Source organism: Thamnophis elegans, chromosome 7 (assembly GCF_009769535.1).
Source record: "Thamnophis elegans isolate rThaEle1 chromosome 7, rThaEle1.pri, whole genome shotgun sequence".
Taxonomy (NCBI): domain Eukaryota; kingdom Metazoa; phylum Chordata; class Lepidosauria; order Squamata; family Colubridae; genus Thamnophis; species Thamnophis elegans.
In genome coordinates, this window is record NC_045547.1 from 47,334,485 (window position 1) to 47,360,862 (window position 26,378).

General features: G+C 35.9%; 1 protein-coding gene across 1 annotated transcript in view; it reads left to right on the top strand.

Moving 5' to 3' along the window:
• Window positions 1-26,378, top strand: part of PTPRR (protein tyrosine phosphatase receptor type R) — an 81,295-nt gene that overhangs the window by 20,427 nt on the left and 34,490 nt on the right. Inside the window, 4 exon segments of the mRNA XM_032220648.1 lie at window positions 18,350-18,463; window positions 21,038-21,190; window positions 22,698-22,814; window positions 25,474-25,736. Of these exon segments, the coding sequence (XP_032076539.1) occupies window positions 18,350-18,463; window positions 21,038-21,190; window positions 22,698-22,814; window positions 25,474-25,736 (647 nt within the window).

Sequence of the window (26,378 nt, forward strand, 5' to 3'; positions counted from 1 at the left end):
AGAATGACTGACAAGTAGATTCAGAACCATGGAAAGCTCCATAAACAAAAAAAAATGCAGCAGATGTCCTGAGGTTTTTTCTGTTGGATCAATCTCATCTTGTCTGAAGAAAGTGAATACAGCTCACTGACCTACTGGATGAGCATCTATCTTCTTTTTTGTAGCCTTCCATATACATTTTGTACTTCATTAGGCATATGTGTTGGAACAAAAGGTACGGATTTCTCAGCAGTAATAACCACAGGAAGTAGTATTTGGCTCACATTTTTTTTAAATACAGGACCATCTACTTCATATTACATATAGAAATCTGCTCCAGTTTTTCAGCCAATTATATACCTCCTCAGTCTCACCCCTACTATTCTCTCTGATAATGAGTTTGAAGCATTTAAAAGCTAGACTTTGATTAATGGAGACTACGAAGGAAAACAACTGTTTTCTTTATTATGCAGGACATAAAATTACCACCATTCCCATTAAGTATATCATACCAAACATTAGAACAGTGACATCATGGAAAAGCATATTGTTTGGTCATCACATATATGGCATGATCTTCATAGTAACAAAGGTAAAGTGGGTTCTGTAGTGTCATTATTTCATTAACAATATATATTCCACTTTTCTATTTTAAACAATTGTTTAAAACAAACTTTTATGAACATGGTAAATAATAGTTTAAAATAACACTATCTATGAACATGGTCTAAACATAATACTAGTTTCATTTAATTAAACTAACTTTAAAGTGTAATTTAATACCATAAAACTATACATTGTAAAACTGCACTCATCATAAAACCCTTAGCAACAAGAAATAGTTACAATCAATGTATTCCAGTGGTGGGTTCCAGGCGGTACGGCCTGCTACGGCCGTACTGGGAGTAGCCGGGAGAAGCTGCCATTGTACCGGTACAGTGGCTCGTTTGGCCCGTCCACCCATGTTCCATGGTCGTTTACTACCGTGACCAGCCCATTGTGCACACGTGCACAGTGTGCGGCGCCTGCGTAACCTCCACCGGGCAGCTGGGTGTCACAGGGTGCTGGTGTGTGCACACATGCGCAGCACACATGCCTGTCTGCCCAGATGCACCAGAGTCCGGAACTGGTGTATTTGTTATCTATGAAATAGGTATAGATAGGGAAAGAAAATAATAGATAGCAATAAAAATAATTGAAAATTCAGGAACAGACTCCTGTATAATTATAATCCCATTGCTTTCTTAAAGTTGGCATCTGGAACAAAAAGTGTCACATTGAATTTGTTTTCCTTATCCTTTTCTGTATCTGGATCACTGATGATTATGAGCTTTGTAAAAAAGAATATTGCCAGAAAATAGTTCATCATGTTCTACATGTAATTCTGAAATGAATCTCACATTATTATTTACACCATTGTAATATGAAATTAGGGAAAACATTCTTAAGCATGAGATAATGAGGGGGCAGGTCCTCTCATATATCTAAAAGGTCCTTTTGTTTCTTACTTTTTAAAACTAGAACAAATGTGGTTTAAAGTTGGGGCTTGGTGCTCCCTTTATGCCCTGGTATCAGAAGACAATGGTATAGATTCCACACCCTGATTTAAACAAATTATATAGAGAACTAGCTGATAACCAGGCGTTGCACAGGTATTTATTTATAGGGAGGAAATGTCCGGAGCAATATAATTTCTAAATTCGGATTTTCCCCCGTACCAGAGGGAGCCCCTTGTGGAGTACTGTGAAGCCGTTACCATGGCAACTCCACTGCGCTGCACAGTAGAATCCATTTTACAACAGTACATTAGAAGCCATTTTAAGGCACAATAGGCTGTATCTTAACAGAACACACCCCTCAAGGGTTTTTAGGGATGTCTTGCCCTCCCAGTATTGTTTCCAGAGAGTAAGTCATCTGTGTACCAAGTTTGGTTGAAATTTCTTCAGAATTTTGTTGGAACATATTCACACACAGCCATTTTTGTATAGAGAGATAGTGAACAATATGAAATTGGCTTGGGATACTTTCAATATTTTCTTATATATAAAAGAAAACTACCTTGAAATATTCTAATTAAATATATGTTTTTAAACTAGAAAACTGCAGAATACTGTTGCATTTAAGCAAACCATTCTCTGAGATGAGACAGACTCAAATAAAATTTCACAGACTCAAATAAAAGTGAGGAGCAAGTGGACTTCCAGCTTCCAGATTTTGCTGAACTATAAAATCAAAGTCATAATGAATGGTGAGAGATCCTACACATTAATTCTGGAGATCTTCAAGTTTCTTACTTCCCAACTGCATTTTCCCCTCACAAGCCATCATTTCCGAGAATATAATTTCATACTGATTCAATATGTAAAAAAATTGCCTTCTGTTTAGATGATGAAGCGTTAAATTCAGTTATTGTATTAGCTCAGAAAGTACCCTTTCATTCAAGCTCTATTGATATTATAATTGCCAATCATTCCATTTTACAAAATTTAGTCCATTTGGTCACAAACATTTGGTAGTTTAGTAGGATAATTACACAGCTGTACATTACCAAATGAATTAAAAATTGATGTTTATTTTAAACGACAAAAAAAATATATTACACTGTTTTTGTTCTATCTACTGCTTTAAAAACATTGTTTCAAAAGAATAAGAGTGTTCAAAAATTTGAAGTACTCGAAGAACATGGGGCTTTTCTAGGCTTTGAAATAAATATGCAGATGCATCTGGCATCCTCATCACCAGCAGATGGCAACAGAATACAATTCAGTTATGTAGGCAAGGTCTCCTTTGCTGAGGTTGGGTTATAGTTCCAAAAATCCTGACCAAAGGTCATGCTGTGCTGTTTGGTAATTCTGGGAGGTATGGTCTAAAATTCTGGAGGGTAACAGGTTGGCCAAGATGTCTTGAAAAAGCTGACAAGTTAGAAAATGAATAGATTCAATTATATTGATAGGCAGCGTGTGTTGTTGCATAATTGTTCAAAAATAAAGAGAAGAGAGAAAAATGGTATATTCTGATTTTTAAATGGAACTCTGTGTGTGTGTGTTGTGTGTGTGTATTTGTGACTACATATACACTACATACCGGTGTGTGTGTGTGTGTGTGTATACATACATACACATACATACACAGTAGATATAGATATACATTCATCATTGAAAAAATTAAAAAAAACAAGGTTGTACAAAGGTATTTGACTTGTTTCTAACATTGTAAGACCCAACATGATTTTTCCTGGGATTTTCCAGCTGCAGAGAACAGGCATCACAAAATGGGGAAAGATGCAGCTACTTTAAGGAATTACAGACAAGTGCAATGGGAATACCATTATATTGGATTGGACACAAAATTTATTCATAATTAGCACTGATGCTCTGAAATTAATTGTACTTAAATTGCTCTGGGTGTAATCTTATATTACATGGGTACAATAAATCTAGTTTGTCTCAGAATTTTGATAGTGGTCTCTCTCTCTCTCTCTCTCTCTCTCTCTCTCTCTCTCACACACACACACACACACACACACACAGCAATTTTGCACACATAAATAACTTAAAATGTTTTTATTTGGTACTGCATTCATCCTATCTCCATTTTTAACACTCTTCTGATAATTTTCTATTTTGTTTGCAAATTATTGCCATTAGAGAACTTCTGCAATTTGACAGCTGTTGTGGCCCACCTCAACTTTAAAATGATTATTCAACCATTAAAATAAAAACATAATGTGCAACTATAAATAAATGAAGGAACTGGTTACAGGGAAAATAAAATGAACCTGGAACAAAATTGGACATGTTTTAATTCCAAAGGAATTCTGATTACATCTTATGGTCTCCATTTATATGAGTTTCCTTTGATTAGCTCAGGAGTAGGAAAGTCAGTCCTGAACTTTTCATCATCCGCTCATTTCAAAAGGATGCTTATATCTTTTGCTAAACCTATTCTCACTTATCACTACTGTCAGATATAGTTAGAAGTCTGCAAATGCAGATGCTCCTCTAATCAAAACGTGACCTATATTGGGCCTGCAATGCCCAGATGCTTCAGGTTACTCATTGATTAGCTTATATGTTTGTCTGTATCTGCAACTGGGCTATGTTGTGTTTCCCCTGTTGTCTCCAATCTACACCAAAGAGGAGAAAAGGATATCCCTGCTCTAGGCAAATGGAAGTATTACACTTATTCCCATCCTAAATGCTATCTGGGATGATCAGTATTATTTTTGACATGCTTCTCTGTAACAACCGATGTGCACCAATCTTTTGAATCTCTTCTGCTCACAGCCTTTTAAACAATTCTGTCTTCCTTTGCAACAGAAAGACAACAACATTTTGCGGCAATTAGCTTTTAAGACTTTCTAGGTAAGGAAATCAAACAGAATTTAAATGCACTGTGACAGTCCAGTTGCTGTGAGTCATGTCAACACTAAAGATTTACTTATTAGTTTTCCAAAGAGGAAAGCATATTTCTGTTTATAGAAAAACATGCTTGAAACAGAGTGAAGGCACTGATGCAGTAAGTGAAACCATCCTGTAAATATTAACTGGCAAAGAGAGTATTCTGCACCAGCAAGGAACACCATGCTCAAATAAATCAGCATTTAAATTCATGGACTATAAGATACACCAAAAAAAGCTTTTTATCTGCATTATGTTATTTGATCTGGAAATGTTCTGTAAATATATAGTGATGATTTGTAGCTAATAGTACAATATTTATGGACCCTGTAGCAACATTAACACAATTTCATGTTCAGTAGCACCATGCAGGAAAAAAAATTACCATTGGTTTTCACTGCTCTCAAATTTCTCTCAAAAGAAAATATCATTTACTTTATCATAGCTATAATGTGGTATTCATACCCTAACCCTGAATGAGTCCAAGATGACCAACGTTATGTGGGTGTTGGAATGTCCTGTGTTTCAACAAACCACAACTTCTCCAGGTCACTGTAGTCTCCCTATTTCATATGCTTCATTTAAATATTTCCGTATCTTTTCAGAATCCAAAAAAAATTGAAGATCAGTGATTGAAAGATGTGTAAGGGAACAATAATAGAATAATAACTGCACTTCAAAATATCTCCAACCATAAAGCTTAAATATACAATAAAGATAAATTCAGAAGACATTTTAAAGAACTTTGAATGTGGAAAAACTGAAGGATTTTTCCAAGGAATGCAAATTTAGAAACTTGCAATGAAGTTTTTTCCCCCTCCAGTCTTAGTTTTCAACATTGCTTTAAATGCAAAATATACATCGGAATGTGCAATTAATATAAGAGAACAGAAAAATAGTGCTTTGAATTTCAAGATCTTAAATCTGTTTTCTTCTTACAATGCAAACAAAAAACTAAATGATGTATGCAGCATTCCTAAGCAAAAAAAATTGCCACTGATTTTTTTTAAAAATTATATCCTAGGAGTTCTTAGTATGAAGTGCTAAGACAACTGCTCTATTGAAAAGTAAATTTTAGTTGTGCTCCTTCCTTCCTTCTTCCTCCTTCTCTTCCTTACATCGCTATCTATGAAGAAAATTATATTTTCAAGTCATGTCCCAATACAATTTTTAAAAAATATTTTAAAATAAATAATAATGTCAACATTCAGATTTATGTTGTACTATTTTCATATGGTTTTTAAAAATTGGAATTTTAATGCAAAATTGGACTGATTTATGAATGAAAACATGCATGATTACTATGGACCAAGAAAGGTTTGAATAATTTTTATATTATATGGTGGTTACCATTCTAAACACTTCATCATAATCATTTGTGTTTTCTCAACCTGCATTGTTATTCAATTGCTAAGTTATGTGCAACTCTTTATGATCCTATGTACCATAGCACACCAGCCCCCCCCGAGTCCTCCACTATCTTCCAGAATTTTCTCAAATTCATGTTCATTGCATCAATGACACTATCTAACCATCTCAACCTCTGCTGATCCTTTCTCCTTTTGCCTTCAATCTTTCCTAATGAATCCCCTCTTCTCATTAGGTGCCCAATGCATTAGAGTTTCGTTTTCATTTTCTGTCCTTCCAAAGGACAGACAGGGTTGATTTCCTTTACGATAGACTGATTTGATCTCCTTCAGTCCAAGGGACTCTCAAGAGACTTCTTAAACATCACAATTCAAAAGCATCAATTCTTCAGTGGTCAGTCTTCTTTAGGGTCCAACAGCCTTACATTACTACTGGGAAGACCATAGCTTTGACTATATGGGCTTTTGTCAATAAGGTGATATCTCTGCTTTTTAATATGCTGTCTAGGTTTGCCATAGATTTCCTTCCCAGAAGGAAGCTTCTTTTAATTTCATGGCTGCAGTCACTATCTACAGTGATCTTGGAACCCAAGAAAATAAGATCTGTCACTGCTGCCATTTCTTCCCCTTCTGTTTGCCAGGAAGTGATCAGACTAGATCAGACATGATCTTAGGTTTTTTTATTGTTAGGTTTCAAGTCAACTTTTGCACTCTTCTCTTTTACCCTCAAAAGCTCTTAATTCCATCTTGGTTGGAAGATGGTTCATCCTGCCTGGCTTGATGTACTCTGTATATAAGTTAAATAAACAGGGTAACAATATACAGCCCTGTCATACTCCTTTCCTTATTTTGAACCAATCACTTGTTCCATGTCCAGTTCTAACTTGCTTCTTGATTCACGTATAGGCTTCTTTGGAGACAGATAAGGTGGTTTGGTATTCCCAAGATTTGGCATAGATACAGTATAATATATACTATACTACTATACTATGTATACAGTATCTATGTATCTATAATGGAGGAATATGGTGGCTCAGTGGCTAGGATGCTGAGCTTGTCGATCAGAAAGTTGGCAGTTCAGTAGTTCAAATCCCTAGCACCGCGTAACAGAGTAAGCTCCCATTTCTTGTCCTAGCTTCTGCCAACCTAGCAGTTTGAATGCATGTAAAAATGCAAGTAAAAAAATAGGGACCACCTTTGATGGGAAAGTAACAGCCTTCTGTGCACCTTCAATGTTTAGTCATGCCAGCCACATGATCACAGAGACGTCTTCGGACAGCGCTGGCTCTTCAGCTTTGAAAAGGATCAGCACCACCCCTAGAGTCAGGAATGACTAGCACATATGTGTGAGGAGAACCTTTACCTTACAGTATAATATTTCAGGTCAGGTAATTTCCTACTGAAACAGTGGTGGGATTCAAAACATTTTACTACCAGTTCTGTGGGCGTGGCTTGGTGGGCGTATTATGGCTTGGTGGGTGTGTCCTGGTGGGCATGGCATGGGAAGGATACTGGAAAATCCCCATTCCCTCCTGATTAGCTGAGACTCGGGAGGCAGAGAATAGATGGGGGCAGGGCCAGTCAGAGGTGGTATTTACCGGTTCTCTGAACTACTTAAAATTTCCGCTACTGGTTCTTCAGAATTACTCAGAACTTGCTGAATACCACCTCTGACTGAAAACTCTTGTAAATGCCAAAAATATGATCCAGTTTCAAGGTCAGGGACAACATCTTTGAAAAATGATATATCTACCTTATAACATATTTGATGGCAATACATTAATCTGATTTTCAAAAAGTTATTCTGTATTTATGTATCTCTGAAGAGCCCAATGGTGCAGTGATTATAATGCAATACTGCAGGCAAACTTTGTCCACAGCCTGGAGTTTGATATTAAGTTGCTTCAAAATTGATTCAGCCTTCCATTTTTCCAAGATTGGTAAAATGAGGACCCAGATTTTTGGGAGCAATAAGTAGGCATTGTAAATTGCCCAAGGAGTGCTGAAAAGTACTATAGGGCAGTTTATAAGTCTAAGTAATATTTCAGCCCAAGTCCAGCCAACCTGGCTAAGCGAGTCCACAAGGCAGAGTCCAGGCACAAGACAAAGGGCAAAGACAAGTCACAAGGTAAGAGGCAGTTCTAAAGGCAAAGCAAAGCTAAGAGCCAACAGCAGTCCACAAGATAAGGGCAAGGTCCAAGGCAAAAGGCAGAAAGCAGTCCTCAAGACTAGGCAAGGCAAAAGGAAAAAGGCATGAGTCAAAGCCAGAGAAGTGTAAGCCAAAACCAACAATTGTTCCTGGCTCCCCGTGGCTTCTCCTTAAATCACTTCACTCCATTGTCTTCAGCCTCTCCAAACATGCCAAGGAATGCATGCCATCCCTGTCAGATGGTCCCCGTTACAATGCTTCATCCTCCTCAAACCAGGCTTCTATGGGGCCAGGACATTAGAGAAAAAAGGACAACAGAGATTTCCAGTATCTCATCTGTCTGCAAATCTATGAAATTGATAGGACAATATGCATGCTTGGAAAGCACTAAAAACTTCTATTAGCAAGATGAAAAGCACCACTGCATTTTCACCAGAGTGCTGATGTGAGCACATCTTGAAGGAACTGAGTTTATTATCATTACGGTGTAACCCTAAATGTGCCTGAGGCATCAGCAGATGAGCAAACAAAAATATCACGGGTGCCAGAAATATAAAATTCTCATAATAAAATTTGACATTGTACAGTCAACATGATGTTTTTATTTATAAATCCCAGTAAATTTAAAATATGGTGAAATTTTCTGTTTTTCTTTTCATCAATGGTTTTAATGTATTATTTATACCACACACATATATTCCTCAACCCAAAAGACCTTCAAAATGTGTGTTAGGTCTATTAAATAACGTGGATAAATTATTGTGGAATTATTGTTGTTAAGTAGCCTGCCTCTAATAAAGAAAGATCAGAATCAGGTCTTAGCAGAACATCTATCACAGAGATGTGTATAATAGTAGCGGTGGTGGGTTACAACCGGTACGCCCCGGTACTGGTGTACCGGTGCCTGCTGGGAGCATCAGATACTGTTCCGGTACGGTGCTCCGGAGGGCCCACTCACCCACCCACTCTCCTTACCTCTATTTGAGACAACTGGGGCACTTATGCACATGCATGGATTGTACGGTGCCTGCATGATGCTACACCAAGCAGCTGGTGCGTTGTGGGCGATGGGTACACATGCGCGTGCTGCGTGCGTGCACATACTAGGCACCTGGCCCCATTGCAGTGTATCAGTTGCAATGGGATCCGGAACCCACCACTGAATAGTAGGCACTTGTGAATTACATGTCATTGTTGTTTCTGTGATTGAGCTTAGTGTTCCCATGATTGTTCCCATGATCCCATGACCTTTAATTCTATAGCTATGAAAGTGGGAGGAAAACCTCTCTTTATTCACTTTCACTTTTTATGGGTCTATCTTACATGTGTTTTCTCTAAGAATGGGATATAATGAAAGATGATCAATGGGAAAGGGCAAGTGTATATTCTGCCTGGTGATATCATCTGCCTTTCCTTAGAAAAATATTTGGGAACTTATAAGGTGTGACAAATATTTTGTTTGACAAAATTATTTATAATAAATAGATTCTCCTGACTAAATTATCAATATTGTTAAAGCAGCAGGAACCATTGTAACAGCTATATAATGCAAATACTGTAGCCTTTATCTTGAAATTCCTAGATGCAATGTTCTTAGAATAAATACTTAAAAATAGATGCTTAAAATAAATCTATAAGGGAATCTCATGCCAAGGAGAATAAGAAAGATCCAGCAACAAGATTTATTAATGTATTTAGTGTAGGAGATTGTTAGTACAGGATAGTTATTTGGCTGCCTAAGACTGCTACTCCATTTGGTTCACGCTCATGGGCAATCCATAATACACAACAGAGGATGAACTAGCTCCACTCTCAGAATGGTTAATGGCATTCTGGACTGTCATCTGGGACTTTTCCCTTCACTGATATTGCCTCATGTTTAAGCGACATATTTAGGCAGGTTCGGCACCAGTTGGGATCATTCTTCCTTATGAATCTTCATTATTTTTCCCCAAAAAGTGATACCTATTTATCTACTTGCATGTAACATGCCTTCCACCATTAGGTTGGAAGAAACTGAGGCAAGTGGCAGGGGCTCACTCTATTACACGATGCTAGGACTCAAACTGCCAGAGCAAAGACTTTTTCCAGCGGCTTTAAACCACTGAGCCTCATCCATCAAAAAGAAAAGGATTGGAACAGCAGTGAGAAGAGACCCAATGGACTTAGAAACAAATGGGAGCCAGAAAAGGATGGGAGCATAAGTTAAGAAGGCAAAACAATAGACTGCTGGGTTGGAGTAGTGAAAATGATTCCACTTAGGCAGGATTCAACAAGGTCAAGAAGAACAGCTAAGAGGATCCAAATGCAGTGAGGACCGGTCAAAAACAATGAATTCTATCACCTGACCTTTACTCAGTTCTGCTTTTTGAGTAGGCTATCAATACTTTTATTGAAAATTCTTTTGTAGCTGAAATCATACTTCGTTACAAGAAACTCTATGACATGACATTTGTGAATCCATATTTTAAAATGGAGCATAAACGAATCCCAATAATGTGAGAGTTAATGCTGATTGCTTAAACTGCCAATATTCCTCTCCCAGTAGCTTTTATGCATCAGTGGACCGTTTTTATTTTCTTAAGCTTCAGAGATTTAAGCAGAAGGACGATGACAGATGGTGAGGGGGTGAAGATTAATCTATAGTTACATAGATGATAGCAGTAGAGACAAATAAATGAATGATATGATGGAAGTTATCAGTAGGACACTGGCTGCCAGGAAAAAAAATAGGGGTAGATGCAAAGTGCTTCAGTTTAGTTTGTGGTTCTCAAAGCTTTTGATTGGGATTATGCATATTTTTCTCTCTATTTCCCAATATGCACTTTAGCCACCCCCTTCCCAATGATTCTACTTGATATGTTAAAAGAATGGTCCAATCTCAGAAGTCTTTCAGCAAAAATATTAAATCTCAAAATATAGACTATTTTTGGTAAATTTGTATGGAGCTTCAGGCCCCTTGTAGGATTGTAAAAAATTCCCTGATGCTCAAATGAGTCAAGTTGATGTGTTATTGTGAGACATGTATACTCTATGCCAGCCAAATATTTGATACATCCTGTCTGCATTCACTCATGTAAGGTAGCAATTAAAGTTATAGTTATTGATAATTATGCATATGTGAACTGAGTTTGTCTTTCATGATTGCTGGCAAGCATCCCATGCTTACAAGATCCAACAGTATGCCCAAGAGCTATCTATGCTAATATCCAACAGGGATGGTGGTAACATGAAATGCAGCAGCTTTAATTTGAGACTGTTGGATACTTCTTTCCATGTAAATTAAAACTAATTTAAATGTTATATTCATAATTGGGATTCTTATCCCTCTAGCAGTTTTTTTTCTATCCCCTTTGCTGTTTTATTCATCAGAATATATCACATAGATTCTGCACATTAATGTGATAAGTACAGTCCATGTCAGTAGTGATCACCAACAAAACTGAAATTCCATGCATAATTTCTTCACTGAACTTAATTGGAATCTAAACAGCACAGATTTGTATTGGACATGTGAGTTTAAGAAAAAAATACAGGGCAAGTTTTGATGAATTGTTTGTGTTTTCTTTGCCAAGCATATTCAGTGTGTCAAATGGATTTTGACAATAGCATTGTCAAATGCTATTTTTTTCTAAGCTACTCATCAGTTGCTTTATGTCAATTGGTAATATACAACTCATTATACATAATAAAGTAGATATGTATTTACAAAACTAAAAGTAGCTAAGTATGTTTTCTCTTCTAAACTAACCCCAGTGTCTTTGCAGTGCAATCAATTTTTATAGGGAAAGTGAGTTTAAGGACTTAAGAAATAGTTTTCTGAGGGTGCCCTTTGCACTTTTGATAAGATCAGTTTAGTTGATTTTGACTAGATAACTAAGAAGAGAAGCTATCAAGATGAAACATCATGGCAAAGAGCATACATGCTTCATGGCTGGGAAAAATGTTGAAGAAAAATAATAGACTTTTATGTTACTTGGACATGATTTTGATTTTATTTTATCATGGCCTTGGGCAACCTAAGAAAGGAAATAAAATGAGACATAAAATGGATTCTATCAAAGCTAGCAAACAAGGACAACTTCTGTTATTATGACTCATCAACAAAAGATAACCACCACCAATTAATTTTTTAATTTTTTGTGGTTTTCATTTTCTGATGTTGGCAAATAGCTTCAAGGACGGTCATTCAGTCAACAACTGTCTTCTCCAAGCCTTCCTTTTCTTCTGACAGGTCTTTCTCCAGTTTCTTTACTTTCTGGTTCTCGTAAGCTGCAGGAGGAGCAGGCACCTGAGCTGTATCCCAAAGGGGCCATCTCAGTAGTTCTGGGACCAGTTATGCAGGCAGTGACTTTACAGGGACTGAATGGGAATTGCTCTCTATTTCTCTGTTGACTTAGAAACCAGTGCATGATTAGAATGACTCACACACTCTTCAGAAAACGAGACAGTCAATGAGATACATAGATCTGGGAGCATCAACCGTATCAAAGAAAACTAGAGAAACCTGAATATTACCTAAGGTATAGTGTTCTTTCTTTTTTTTTTCTATATAGCAGAACAAACCTCCGTTAGGCAGGACTCAGATTTTTAATGCATACAAACTTAATATTTTACTTCTTTTGTATTTAAAAGTATAACTCCAAGGCAAATAATGTCATTTAAAGTATTGTCATAAAAATATGTTTTTGCCCAATTTCTCTTGATTTTATTCAACTGGGGTTACCTAGTCTCGAAAATATCATCCTTTTGATGCCTCAGTCTAATACTCCACAGTATTTCTAGGTGAATTATTTCAATTTTTATTTGAGTTAGAACTTTTAGATAACTGATGCAATGCCAGTTATTACTGTCTTAACAGCCTTGGACAATGTAAATTATTTAAAAAATTCCCAGTTTTATGTGTCAGTTTAATAAGGGTTGCATTTTTAGGTTTTATTTCATTCAATTAATACAAATTATTTTCTGCAAGTTTGCTTTCTGCAAGTTTCATGATAGGAGAGGAACATTAAATAGTTAACATAAAAGTAAAATTTTTCATTCTATCATGTTTAGTGTGGAAAATTGGTAGACCCTGAGCCATATTTGGCTTCCAAAATGATTTTAAGAATTGTCTTGGATACTACCGGTAATCAAATATTTTAATATGTGTATTAATTTATAGTTTCATTCAGATAGGGAAAAAACATATTTTGTATATAATTTGCAAGTTATGTCTAAATATATATAATTCATAAGTATAAGAGATCAGTGTAGTATTGTTATTACGTTAAAGATGATGAAGAGCCCAGTTTGATATAACTTTGGACCAATCATTTTTCTAGGATAGAGAGTGGGCGGCATACAAATTAATTAAATAATAATAATAATAATAATTCCAGTGGTAATTGGCACACTGGGTGCTATTCCAAAAGCACTGGAATTACATTTAAAACAGTTAAAAATTGACAAAATCACCATCAGTCAAATACAAAAAGCCGCACTGCTTGGATCTGCACGCATATTACGAAAATACGTTACGACGTCCTAGGCCCCTGGGTGGGGCCCGACTAGTAACCAATGCCAAATCCGGCGAAACAACTGGCCGCTGTGATACAATTGTATAATAATAATAATAATAATCAAACATTTAAGGAATAGTTCTAATCCCTAATATAGTGCTTGGAAAACATATCAACCCACATCTTTTCAGCTATCTTTTACCTATTGGTTTACACACTCATATTAATTTAACTGATTATTATTGAAATAATACACACCTTTTCATATCTAACAGAACTTGCTTTCCACAAAGGCCAAAGGGGAAAGAAGAGATCCAATGCCACGAAGGGCCAAAAAAAGGTTGAATTGCCAGTAAAGGGAACTGTGTAATTAAGCATGTTTCCTTCCTCCCACCTCTTCTTCCTTTAGAAAAAATATTAAATATAAGAATATGTTCATATAACTAATGGAGTTCTAATATTTATGGAATGATGGAAAGGATAACATACGAGTTATTATTATTGTTCTAAGGAACACTGAACTATGACTACCCAAAAACTATGGAAGCTCTTTTTCCCTATCCAATTATTGAGTCATCTTCCCCCATCCCCCAACATTTCAGAATGATTATTTTCAATTCACTTTCAGCTCAGGCATAATAATCTATGCATCTGCCAAATGTGCAGTCATGAAACATAGTTCAAGTATAACATTACTTTTGTGACATATCGTCACACCTCAATCCATCTTCAGAGTTTCTCTATTTTAGACAACTTTCCAAGATGGTAGCTAACTTACTAAAAACTAGCCCTCACAACATAATATAAAATGCAACACGCACAAAATATAATAGTATAAGCAGTAATAGCAGCACTTCTTATCCAATTATATCATTCCACCAGAATAAGCCTTCTGGCATTAGATCCTAATTTTAAAATATAACAACATTGAAAGTCTGCTAGGAAAGTCTACAATAAAAGTCTAGGCAAACAATTAAGTATTTGCTTCTACAATAGTTGCAACATAAAGAGGCAACCAACTTAAAATATGCACAATAATTTATGGAGCTAACTATATTATAGAAACTATAATCCAAAGATAATAGGAATAAAAAAACCTAAGGGCAGCATTACATCTAGACACACACAAAAAAGGAATATTCATGGAAATAACAGTCAATTAACTTGTTTTGTAGGAAAATAAATGATTAAATGTTATGGTTATCTTTAAAATGTTAACATTAAAATGCTTTCTTAGTAAAACAGTTTTTGTTCCAAAATTGCAGGCAATTTTAAATTAATATAGTACATAAAGAAAATATTGGAGAGTAAATAAAATCTACTTCAACATTTAGAAATTTATTGACTGAAATGTAGTTCCAGGACAAAATTACAACATGTATTTAATCTGGTGCTGTGCGAAATTCTGAATTCTATAAAAATCTAATTCTCTAAAATTATATATATTGTTCAAGTTTCCTGAAGATTTTCCTTGAGATAAGTGCTTTTAACTTTGTTTTTAATGAATGAGCTGGATCTAGGAGAAACAGTCAAGTTCATTGTTGATCTCAAATGAAAACTGTTTGCTAAACTAAATAACAATAACATTCATAATAATTGCAAACAGCTCCAAAAGGTTCTCTTCAAAGTATAAGTCAATAGACTTCAATGGCAAATGTAATGTTGTATAAGTAATGTATATTAACAAATATACAAATAATAGTTTCATAAATTCATTAGTGAGATCTGAGCTGGCAGGGACAGTTCTATGAAAATCTCAAGCCAGTGTGTAGTTACTGTGACAACAGTCTTAACACCCTACTCCTATTCCTAACACTCCACATTCTTGACCACATCATATCTGACTCAGAGTGTCAAAGCCTGATATGGGTAATCTTTAAGCTGGCCTGATAAACTTTTTTCCCAGAAGGTTCAGGGTTTATTTTTAATAGCCAATATAAGTTTTTTTCTCTATATTAAAATAGATATGCTGTTGGTATTCATGGCTTACAACAGAAGTCTTCATGGGGGAGGACAAAAGAGTCAAATTAATGCTAGGGTCATGCAAATCTCATCCCTTTTTATCTTTGTTGTTATGTCACACCCATGCCCAGAAGGAGCAGAGTGTGTGGCATGAAAGCATTATACTGCTTTCATTATTCTTTGAAAAGCATGAGAGCCTATGGACACCTCCACAAAATCTTCAAGTTTTTAAAACTATCATTTGAATTCCATGATGCAACTTTCTTACTACAGAACTTGAGCCGAAATTTGCAAGCATTTTTGCCAGAAATTTGCAATATTTACTTGCTAATCTGAAGAAATCAAATTAGAAAGTTGTAAGCTCCCTTTCAAATAGATTTTCAGATTTTATTTTTAAGCAGCCTTCAGCCTTTTACACTGAAATTATATTCAAATTTATTATAAACTCAGAGAACGTGCACATGTAAATGCACATGTTACACCAAACACTGCTTTCCATCTAACGGTTTAAAAAGTACTTTCTCCATGTTTCCGAAGAATTTATTCTGCACCAATGAAACAATTAGGCATTTAAATATTATTAGTTTTACTATTTTTATTTGTATTATATATGTATAAATTAGCCAAATTTTCAGGCATAACCTGATAATATAATTCATCATATCTATAGTCCTGAATCCTGGAAACTGTTGCTAACAATTGCAGTAACTAGATTAATAAATTGCATTGGGAAACTATGTTCCCTGGAGTGGTTATCTTTCTCTCCTTTTGGGTTACTAAGTATGGCTGCCAGCATGTACAGTATATTCAAACATGAACTCGCCTCAAGGAGCAGGTGCCAAAAATGATAAACAGTACAGATCAACAAGGCATAATATGATTAATTAGTATAGCCTGGCTTCAGAAGATACAATGCTTCCTTTGTTGAATAAAAGGTGCCAGCAGTATTTGAGGAATTTCTAACCAATTAATCTCTCTCCATTGTTCCATGGAAGTTTATTGTTCAAGATAGAAATGGTATGTAAAGAGACCTATCTTAAAAACTTGTGGAATGGATTGTACTCACAGAAGCTTTCTGATCATATAGATTCCCTTCTGGCACCTACCCACAGTCCAAGATGAACAGTGAGATCAGCTTCATTAGGCAGGGATGTTGTGGTTTTAAAAATAGGCCAAGTCACAGCCCAAGTGGCTTGTATCTGACCTAATCAGAATTTTCACCTGGCTGAAATATATTTCACAAAGTGAAATAGAAACAACGTCACAGTTCCTATCTTAAACAAGCCTTCCAATTGGTGCCATCATAGAATTTTCAGCCCAATGGTTGAAGGCTTGTTTAAGATAGGAATTGTGATGTTGTTTCTATTTCACTTTGTGAAATATATTTGAGTACATTTCTGCAAGTATACTTGTTTATAATCATGTCTAATGTAAAGAGATTAATGCACTTTATAGATTATGTACATGAATATAAATATTTTGTTCAAATCTTCCCGAGGCATTGTTTGCAAATTAAGAAACTGAATTGCAAATTTGGAAAATAATGAATTTTTTAAAAAGATCTAAATTTGGGTTCACATATTGGTTCAAAAATACAAATTTAAGTCATTCACTGAAGTGAAATATCTTTCCTCTAGTGAAATGTTCTTCATTTGTTGCTTCTACAGAATTAATTAGACCACAGCTTAATTTTATTAACTCACACACACCTTCATGAATTAATTGGGGATAAGGCAATAAATCAACACACTACTTACATGTACTAGTTACTTTTTAATTGATACGTGTAACTCAATGATACTCAAACTTTGTAATCGCTCAGCTGCCTCCTGGACCCTTGCAAAGAAAAATCAGGCACAATGCCTTCAATAAACATCGATGGCACTCCCTTTTTGTCCAGAAAGCCTAATCAGGTTAAAAAAGTGGGAGGCTTTTCCCCCCACTTGCTGGCTAATCCATAGTAAAACTCCTAATTACAACTGTTGATTGACGGGCTTAATCAATGTCACGTGGGCACTCAGCAAGGTTTCGTTTGTCAGGTTGGAATGCCAGTTTTCATTTCAGGCACATATGATACCCCAAACAAGTTGGGATCTGCAATTGTTTAATTTCCACATTGCAGGAAGCATTGTTTAATGCCAAGCTCAAAAAATGACACACACACAGCTTTAAGTTTAAAAGTGTCTAATAGAAATGTGTGAGTGTATCAAATTCCAGTGGTCTGTAACTTCTCTGGCTTCCCATGTTTCAGTCATGAGGGATATCCTCCCATGGGCTTTTTAGTACCAGTTCTCAGAATACTCACAAAGGATAAGCACAACGGAAGAAGTTGTTGAAGATATTTCCTTTCCCTGGAAGAACGGTTCCCCAACTTATCTGCCCACCAATTTGGTGGAGAATTTCGATACACCATGTTTCCTCATCTTTAGAAACAATAACATAAAAGGTAACGTCTTCCTTCATCCTGATGACTACACTTTTTGTTTTTGCTTCCCAGTCTAGTTTACAGCTCTGAGATTTTCTGGTGCAACCCATGCAAGCACTAACCACCTTAGCTTTTTGAAAGCAGCTAGGAGTAGCAACTGTTCCGATCTATCCACTATTTTGTTTTATTTCTAGGAAGAATGAGAATAATAATCAGAGGTCATTTTTCTGGGTGATTCTGTTTCACTTAGTTCCATTACAGTATCTTGTGATCACTCCTGTAAAAGCTCCAGGAGTGTATCCAAAGAAATTTCTTTCACCTCATGGTGAACTTAAGGTTATGAAAAGAGGAAATGTTAGCATTCTTTAAACTAACATCCATTAATAGTCTGGAATCCTGCACCCCTGACCTCACTCCCCCAACTCTTGTTCTCTGTTTGAAATGCAAATTGCCTTCACACATTGCCATCCTGGGAAAAAACGATTTGCACAATTCACGGAGGTCACTCATTAGTAGGGAACTGTGTGTGCCTTGCAAGATTAGCACTGTTTGCATTTGTTTTGCAGACTCTGCAAATGGATGTAAACAAGTTGAATATCACATTGCTTCGGATTTTCCGCCAAGGAGTGGCTGCTGCTTTAGGACTCTTGCCGCAGCAAGTACATATCAACCGACTGATTGTAAGTGGCTTAGTTTCATGCTTACTGTTGTATAGTTTCACCTTCTGGAAATAAAACCAACCAGTCTGAACAAATAAACAGTTCTATATAGACCTGCTATCTATAAAAGTAACAACATGGACAAGAAGATTCTCTGGGATTCTCTGTGTAGTATCAGCCCAAATCCACCACAGAATGACAGCCTTTTCACTGAAAGTCATGATGATCTGTAATCTACCACACTAATTCAGTCAAGTTCAACTTTTCAGTTTAAGGGTGAAAAACTGACTGGTGCAAAGTTGCCCATTTAGCTTCTATTCTGGTTCTCCCCACTTCTAGTGTAGCTTCATAACCAATTCACCATATTAATGATAGACAGACAGTCAGTCAGACAGACAGAGTTACAGTAATTGAGATAAGGATATATATTATACCTATATGTTCTGATCCCCCTCATTCCACACCAAAGCACACTCCGAGCCAAAGATAAGTTACGGCATTTAATTAAGAGACAGACAGGTCCTTGGCAGTAAACCGGCACAGACAAGCTTGGGCAGCAATAAACACAGATAAGGCTTGGCAGCAATCCAGCCTGCCAAGCTCATAACAATGTTCTCCGACATTCATTCCTGCACTGACTTCTGCAAGAGGGGCATGTGCACAAGTAGTATTTTTATAGCCTGGAGAGGAGCCTAATGACCACCAGCTGAGTGTAATTACTTCCTGTAACTGTGCAACTGTTCCTGATGCCTATTAGCTCTTCGGTGCCATGCATCCAGGAAAAACTCACTGCTGGCATCCTGCTCACTCTCCCTTGCCTCCTCCCCACTGGTCCAAGGCTCAGGTGCCTCCTGATGGCCAACCAGCCTCTCTGCGCTCTGCTCAGAGTTGGAACCCTGTCCAGAGTCCTCCACATCCTCCAGAGCCGACTCAGAGGGCCCCTCGCTGTCGGAGTCTGGTGGCAGCTCCAACAGCTCCTACTGGGCCACAACACATATACATATCTTCATTTTATTTGTATGTGCTTGCCATTGCAAGACAAATTTCATCCATGCTCTAAATGCTACAAATCACAGCAGGCCTTCTAGGATAAGCTTTATTGTGACTGCTATTGGCTACCTATAATCTGAGTAGAAAAAGCACCCATCAGCATTATATGAAGCTAGATGATTGATCTACCAAATTTAATAAGGTCTAATGTGATGATCAATAATTTCTACTGGCATGCTTTCTTCCTTGCCTGAAGAGGCCATGAGTTAAGTTCAATACCAGAAGTGGATATTTTTTTTCCTTTCTGCTGGGAAATAACAACTGAAGTAAAAATAACTGACAATGTCAAAAACAGATGATTTTTTTTTCTTCTGGCATATAACTTTTTAATTTTTTCTAGCAACCCCTTTGTTTCTCTTTCTGATACCCCCTTCTCTTCCTCACCTGCCTACTAAAAAAAAGAGCCAGATCACTATTACTTGCCAGTTAAAGGGTATTCCAATTACCATATTTTTTGGAGTATAAAAAGCACCTGAGTATAAGATGCACCTTAGTTTTTGGGGAGGAAAGAATTCTGCCTACCAGGTATTCATTTTTATTCCCATAACACCAGAAAAGCAAGCACAATAGTATAATAAAATGACACTTTTTGCCACTTTTTTCCTTTCCTCAGGTGGCCGGGGGAAACACTTAATAAGCTTAACTAGATGTCTCAGAAATCAGCCAAAAGCACTTCACATCTAGTAAAAATGTAACAAAGCTGAATCAACAAACCAACCCAGTGCTTGCCTGAAGAGAAAACTCAGATAGTTGATAGGAAAAATTCCTGCCTTGCCCTTAAAGGGATTATCTCCAAAATAATAGAAATCACTTAGTCACAGGAACTCTCCGCCTTGCTCTTGAGAGGATTACCTCCCAAAAACAGAAACTGGACAAAAGAAGTACCTCTTAAGGCAGCCTTCAAATCTTTCATTGTTGGCTTCTCCCAGCTGGAAGAAACTGAGAATTTTTTCCAACAGTATGCTGCAGTAAAAATATTCAAAGCTTTTTTTCAGCCCTAATGAGGTGCTAACAAGTGAAGCAATCTTTCAATCTTCCATGTTTTGCCTGAAATGGAAGATTGTTTCACCCATTAGCACCTCATTAGGTGCTTCCTAAAAGCTTTTCCAAAAAGCTACATTCAGAGTATAAGATCCACCCAAATTTTCAGCCTCTTTGAGGGGGGGGGGAAGTGTGTTTTATATTCTGAAAAATATGGTAGACTGAGACAATAAGTTGTCCGTCCATGTTCTATCCCTTCCTTTCTGCAACAATGATATTGTCACTAATTAACAAATCTTGAAATATAGCACAAATAGGAAGGAAATCCATATATTTGAAATTTGGTTTGTGATATTCAAAATATCAACTTGGATCCAACTTGAACTTCTAAATAGCTAATTATAATTAATCTCAAGAATTTGGACTGGAAAGGAAAATTGAAAACCATCAATTTCTATTATTTGTTTGACACTTGCAAGAATAGTAATTCATACAGTAACTCATATGTTTAGTCGTACAAAGTTTTTTTGAGCTATTTTCTCTTATTTTATGTATTATTGCTAGGGCAAGAGGAACTGTGTTGAACTCTTCATATCTCCAGTTAGTAGTAAAGGAGTTTCTGATACTATCCCATCCAAAGAAGTGCTACGATCTCTTAATATCAATGTCCTACGCCAAGGATTAACTCAGTTTGGAATTACAGAGATATCCCCAGAGGTAAGATATCATTATTATAAAGTGCTAATATGTTACTCATAGGTAGTCCTTTAAGATCTATTATTATTTTGCAAAATCAGATGATAAACGGTAAATAAATACTTTTCTAGTATTTTCTAGATTATAAATTCCTAATGTAAATTCATTGTGTATCTAAGGGAACCAAGGTGCTAACTAAAATAGTACATTAAAGGTTGTTACCCTTTAAATAGGACTAACACACATCATAATAGAGCTTTGTTTTCATTTCATGGTTAGAAATCAACTAGGTGAGAGTCATCTGGTATCAGGCAGTATCCTGAGGGCTGATTAATAGAGTTCCTTTCCTCAAAAAGTTCATATGGGATTTGGGATTTTCCCATATATGGGAAAGCACATATGGGATTTTTCTTTGTTTTGTATGGTAAGCTACAATGAAGTCAAACTGAGGGAAAGTAACTGACTCAAAGTCATAAGATCATCATGTCAAGGGGAGACTTTTCTCAGCATAAACATAAATGATTGTAACCCTTATAATGTTATAAGTAACATTAGGCCACTTGTTACTATTCTTTGCCTCTTCACTTGAAAGTAAAGCAGTCCACTACTGATTTATAATGTTGTTCTACTTTAGTCTGATATTACATAGTGTATATTTGGGTGCATGCAAAAAGAAGTGTAATTTTAAAATGACACCAAAAATTTATAGTCTCAGCGGCGAGCATCATGGAATTCAACAGGCTTTAATTTTAAATTAGTATATATAGGATTGCAGTATGATTCAGGAAAGCATAAACTATGTTCATTCATATGAGAACCTAATATCAATGTATGTAGACTCTGATGGTAATTTTTTAAAGGAGCCTGGTTGGTTCTTTCTGCTACACCAAATCCATCCTGTTTTAAGTGATATGCAGATTAAGAGTTATTGATTTTAATAAATGCAGTGATTTTTTTATTTCATGGATAAGACAGATAAACATAAACAATTTATTCATTTTATTTCTTTCCTTGTCCCATTATTTCATCTCTTTTCCTCACCTCAAGTCATTCTCAATTCCTCGTGACCATGTAGATCATCCAATAACTAAATATGGTAACTTAGAGCTGGATCTTCGCAACCAGGCTAATTTTAGCCTGGTCATTTGTGCCTCAAATTAGAACTTTGGGTTTATTTATTCAATAATACATTTATTCATTTTCTTAGCTGTCCATTATATTTTTAGGACTTTTCTCCCACACCAAAGTTCAAAAGCTGTTGAACTTCCTATTTTCCTTCTTCAAAGTCCCATTTTCACTTCCATATAGTGTCAACATTAGATATGTTACAAAATACTGCAATGGCGTATCTATCTGGAGATATTCACTGATGCAAAAATTTGAAAAACAATAGAAATGTATTGAATCGTAGAAGCACTTTATATTATTGAAGAAAGATAAAACTTTATATTAGCTTGACAATGATTCTCAAATGTACATCCTGTCCAGAACCATATAATTACCTTTTTTCCTTTTATGTTTTTATCAGTCAAAGAAAAATGTTTTGCAAGGCAAACATGAGTCGGATAAACTCTGGAGTAAAGAAGGATTTTATGCTGTCATAATCTTTCTCAGCATCTTTGTTGTTATTGTGACATGTCTGATGGTAAGTCTGTTAGCTTCCATTCTCACTGTTTTTGCCTTTCTGAAAAGCAAAATAAGCTTTACTGGTGCTGAAATTATTTGCTAAAAACAGTCCAGTCTTTTAGCCACAAACAAAATTAATGCAAAATGAGGCGTAAAGTGAATCCTAATCATGCATAGACCAAGTAATGCTTTCATTCAGATGACTTCGAAGGGGCACTTCCCCCATTTTTTTTAAAGGGTGAGTTCATTTATTGGCCCTCAGCCAAACACATGCTTATAATTGGCATTGTAAATAGTAATTGGAGGGGAGGTGGAGTAAAGCATGGACTGAATCCAGATTTTCCATTCTTCTATTGAACAACAAATTGATTTTTTGTGAACCACAGCAGCTGGATTGGAGGAGGGGGGGATTTCATGCACAGAATCCATTTTCACACCAGTTATACATTTAGCTAAGCATGCCCCAATAAGCTTATTTGGCCCTTAGCTGGCAAATTTTTAAAAGCACAAAGTGCTACAATGTTTGTTTAGGCATTTGCTACTAATTGCATTATGAAAAAAGACAAGACATGTATGTTGAAATCACAACACAAAACTTACTCTTTCGCACTTGCTTTCCTATGTCACATTCAAGTGCATAATTCATAGGTTTTGCATCAGAATGTAATGATGCATTTTTTAATCAATTGTCCCACCTCCCATGGTGTCCTTCTTGGGGTAACTACAGATGCTTTCAGGAAAATGAATATTGTGAAAGTCATTGTAAATATGTATAGAATAATGATGCGTTATGACTAGTGCAATTTCCTGTTGTTTATCTGCTGAATGGTTTCTAACAGTTATGCTCTGATAAACCCTAATACATCAAGTCAAATAATCAGGTGTTCATTTACACAATTTTTATTAGATTCCACATGGTTTGATTTTTGCTTTTGTCAGCCGTAATATTCCAGGCTTTTCAGCTTATGTTTCCATCTGTTTTTGTGGACTTAAGTAGTGATGGATGTCCATTTTTAATTTTCAAACACTACTGCAGTGCCCACCTGTGAATGACTCCCCCCCCATTTTAACCAGACTTTCTTTTCTATTTCTTTAATGGGTAATGTATTGCTTTCTGTTCATTCATGCTTAGTTGTGGCATGAGTGGGGTGTAGATTATTACCACCACTGGTTGCTATTTTGTGCCTATTCAATTATTATTATATTCTTATTTATAGTTATTAACTCAGTTTGACAATTCAGACAATTAGAAGTAAACAATTGCTCTGTTTATTAAGATAACCCAAAAAGTGGGTTATACCTGTCACATTCTCTCAGCCAAAGACAATCCATGGTCAGCTGAGAGCTTGAACCTGGGTTCTTCCTCATCCTGGCCTAATTTCTTAACTATTATACTCCCCTAAGTAACTAGTTGTTTTTCTTCAGACTTTTATTTAAAGAAGCACATTTGTGTTTACTTTGCATTATTGAATTGATCTTATTGGTTAAGTTTTTTTTTAAATCATTACTATAGGCAAGGATCTCTAATTATTGATTTTCTTTTATAGCCAGACCTCTCTTTTCTTTTAATTCACTTCAACATTTATTATTTCCTTTGCCATACTATATTTTGAAAAAAGGGATTGATACAATGTAGCCTAACATTAGTCCCTTTCTCTAAAACGTATTTAATCAAATATCTTTTTAAAAAAACAAACAAACTGTAACAGTGCACACACTAGCCATACTGCACAAGAATGTATGTATGTATTTACCAGTTAATTCAGTGCAGGAGTAAATGTATTTACAGTGCTCAATCCCCTTCCATTTTACAATAGAAAGTTCTTAAAAGAAATCACACAGTATTTTTTTCTTCCTTGTGGTTTTTGAAAAAGTAGCGATCCTGGAGATATTAAAAAATAAATTACCATTTCCAGCAACAGCATTCTTCTATCTCACAACTGTTGTTTTCCTATTGCAACTATGATTTTGATCGTTAAAGGAGTGTAGCATTTGGCTAGATCTTCACATCAGGTATCCACAGAGAAAAAGACTTTTAAATTTGAATTATCCTTTCCTTGCAACCACAAGCATTTCTGGCAACAAAGCCTACATAAAATGTTACAACACAGGAGGAAATTCCATGAGCATCTCCCTATTTACAAGTAAGGGTGCCTTCCATTCCTTCTTTTCCACACAAGGCATCTTCAATAGCAAAAGACCAAAGTTTATAAGGAAAGTGAGATTCTACAGATTAGTGAAGAATCTTCCTCCAGTGTCAATTTTCACCCAATGAATAACCAGCTTCATTTTTGGTCCCATCAGAAGCTTTCCATGAAGAATTGAAGACTTTCATTCAAAAAGAAAATCCGGGGTGGGGACAGGACAGGCATACAAACTGAACATTAGTCTATTTTCAATAGTTGCTCATTCAATTATTTCCCAATACAATTTTGTTGTCCCCCTGACAAAAGCAACCCAATAAATCCTGTTGTTAAATATTATGCTAAAAACCCAAGTTGCAGAGAAGAAATCCATTCAATAATCTGTAGAAAAATGTTTTTATTATTGCTGATGCTCTCCATGCCTAATGGTTATTTATCGTATTAGTATCTAATCTTCTATTCATTCATAATCCAATATGTGGTTTTTTTTTCAGAATTTAAGGTAAAAACAGCTATTTTCTCTGTTATGAATAGGTTTTATACCGAGTGAAAGAAAAAATACAATTTTCTGTGAGACAGGATAAGAACAAAAAACAGGAAATACACCTTTCTTCAGTCCCTCTACAAAGAACTCCATCTGAATATAAGACAGCAAACAGAATGGTCCAACCTGAACAGACCCATAAAGTACTAAATGTTGTAGTTGATCCCCATGGACAATGTACCACTGAGATCAAGCCTCCACTTTCTGCCAATCCATCACCTTTCAAAATGAAACCAGTGGGGCTACAAGAAAGGTAAGTTGGAAACCCAGTGGACAGAGTTTATTATTCTCTCTCTGTAAGGCAGGAAAGCAACTTGACACACCTGTGGGTCTGCAGATACCATCCTTTTTCCTGATAAATCTCTGTGCTCTATGTAACTTTTATTATTTTTAGGATTTCTTTCAGTAAAAACAAAGAATATGGATTTGGCATGTTCCTAAATCAAAGCATCAACCTTAAGTGTCATTTTATTTCTAAGAATGCCTCCAATTTCTGTAGATGGTTTTAGAAAATAAAAATGGTACTGGCTATATACTCATTTTTAAAAAAAATATATTTTCAAGTCTGTCTTTCAATGCAGAGAAGGCCAAGGCAAATTAGAGATGGGAGGATAGTTTCAGAAAGCTAGTAACACCAACCACATGATTCTAGTAAAGAGAAGTTTGCCCACAAAGGTGGTGAATATGCAAACCTCCATATGTGACAAAAGCTTCCTAGGTGACAAAAGCTAAAGTTGCCTGTGTTATGAATATTGATTTGGTAAGCATTTTTAAAAGAATGATTGAGATAGTATCATTGCCTTAAAATATTTATATTACCTTAAATGAGTAGTAATATATAAGTAGTGTAAATAGTATATATTGTATAAGGCTGTTGTGTGTTGTTTCCCTAAAA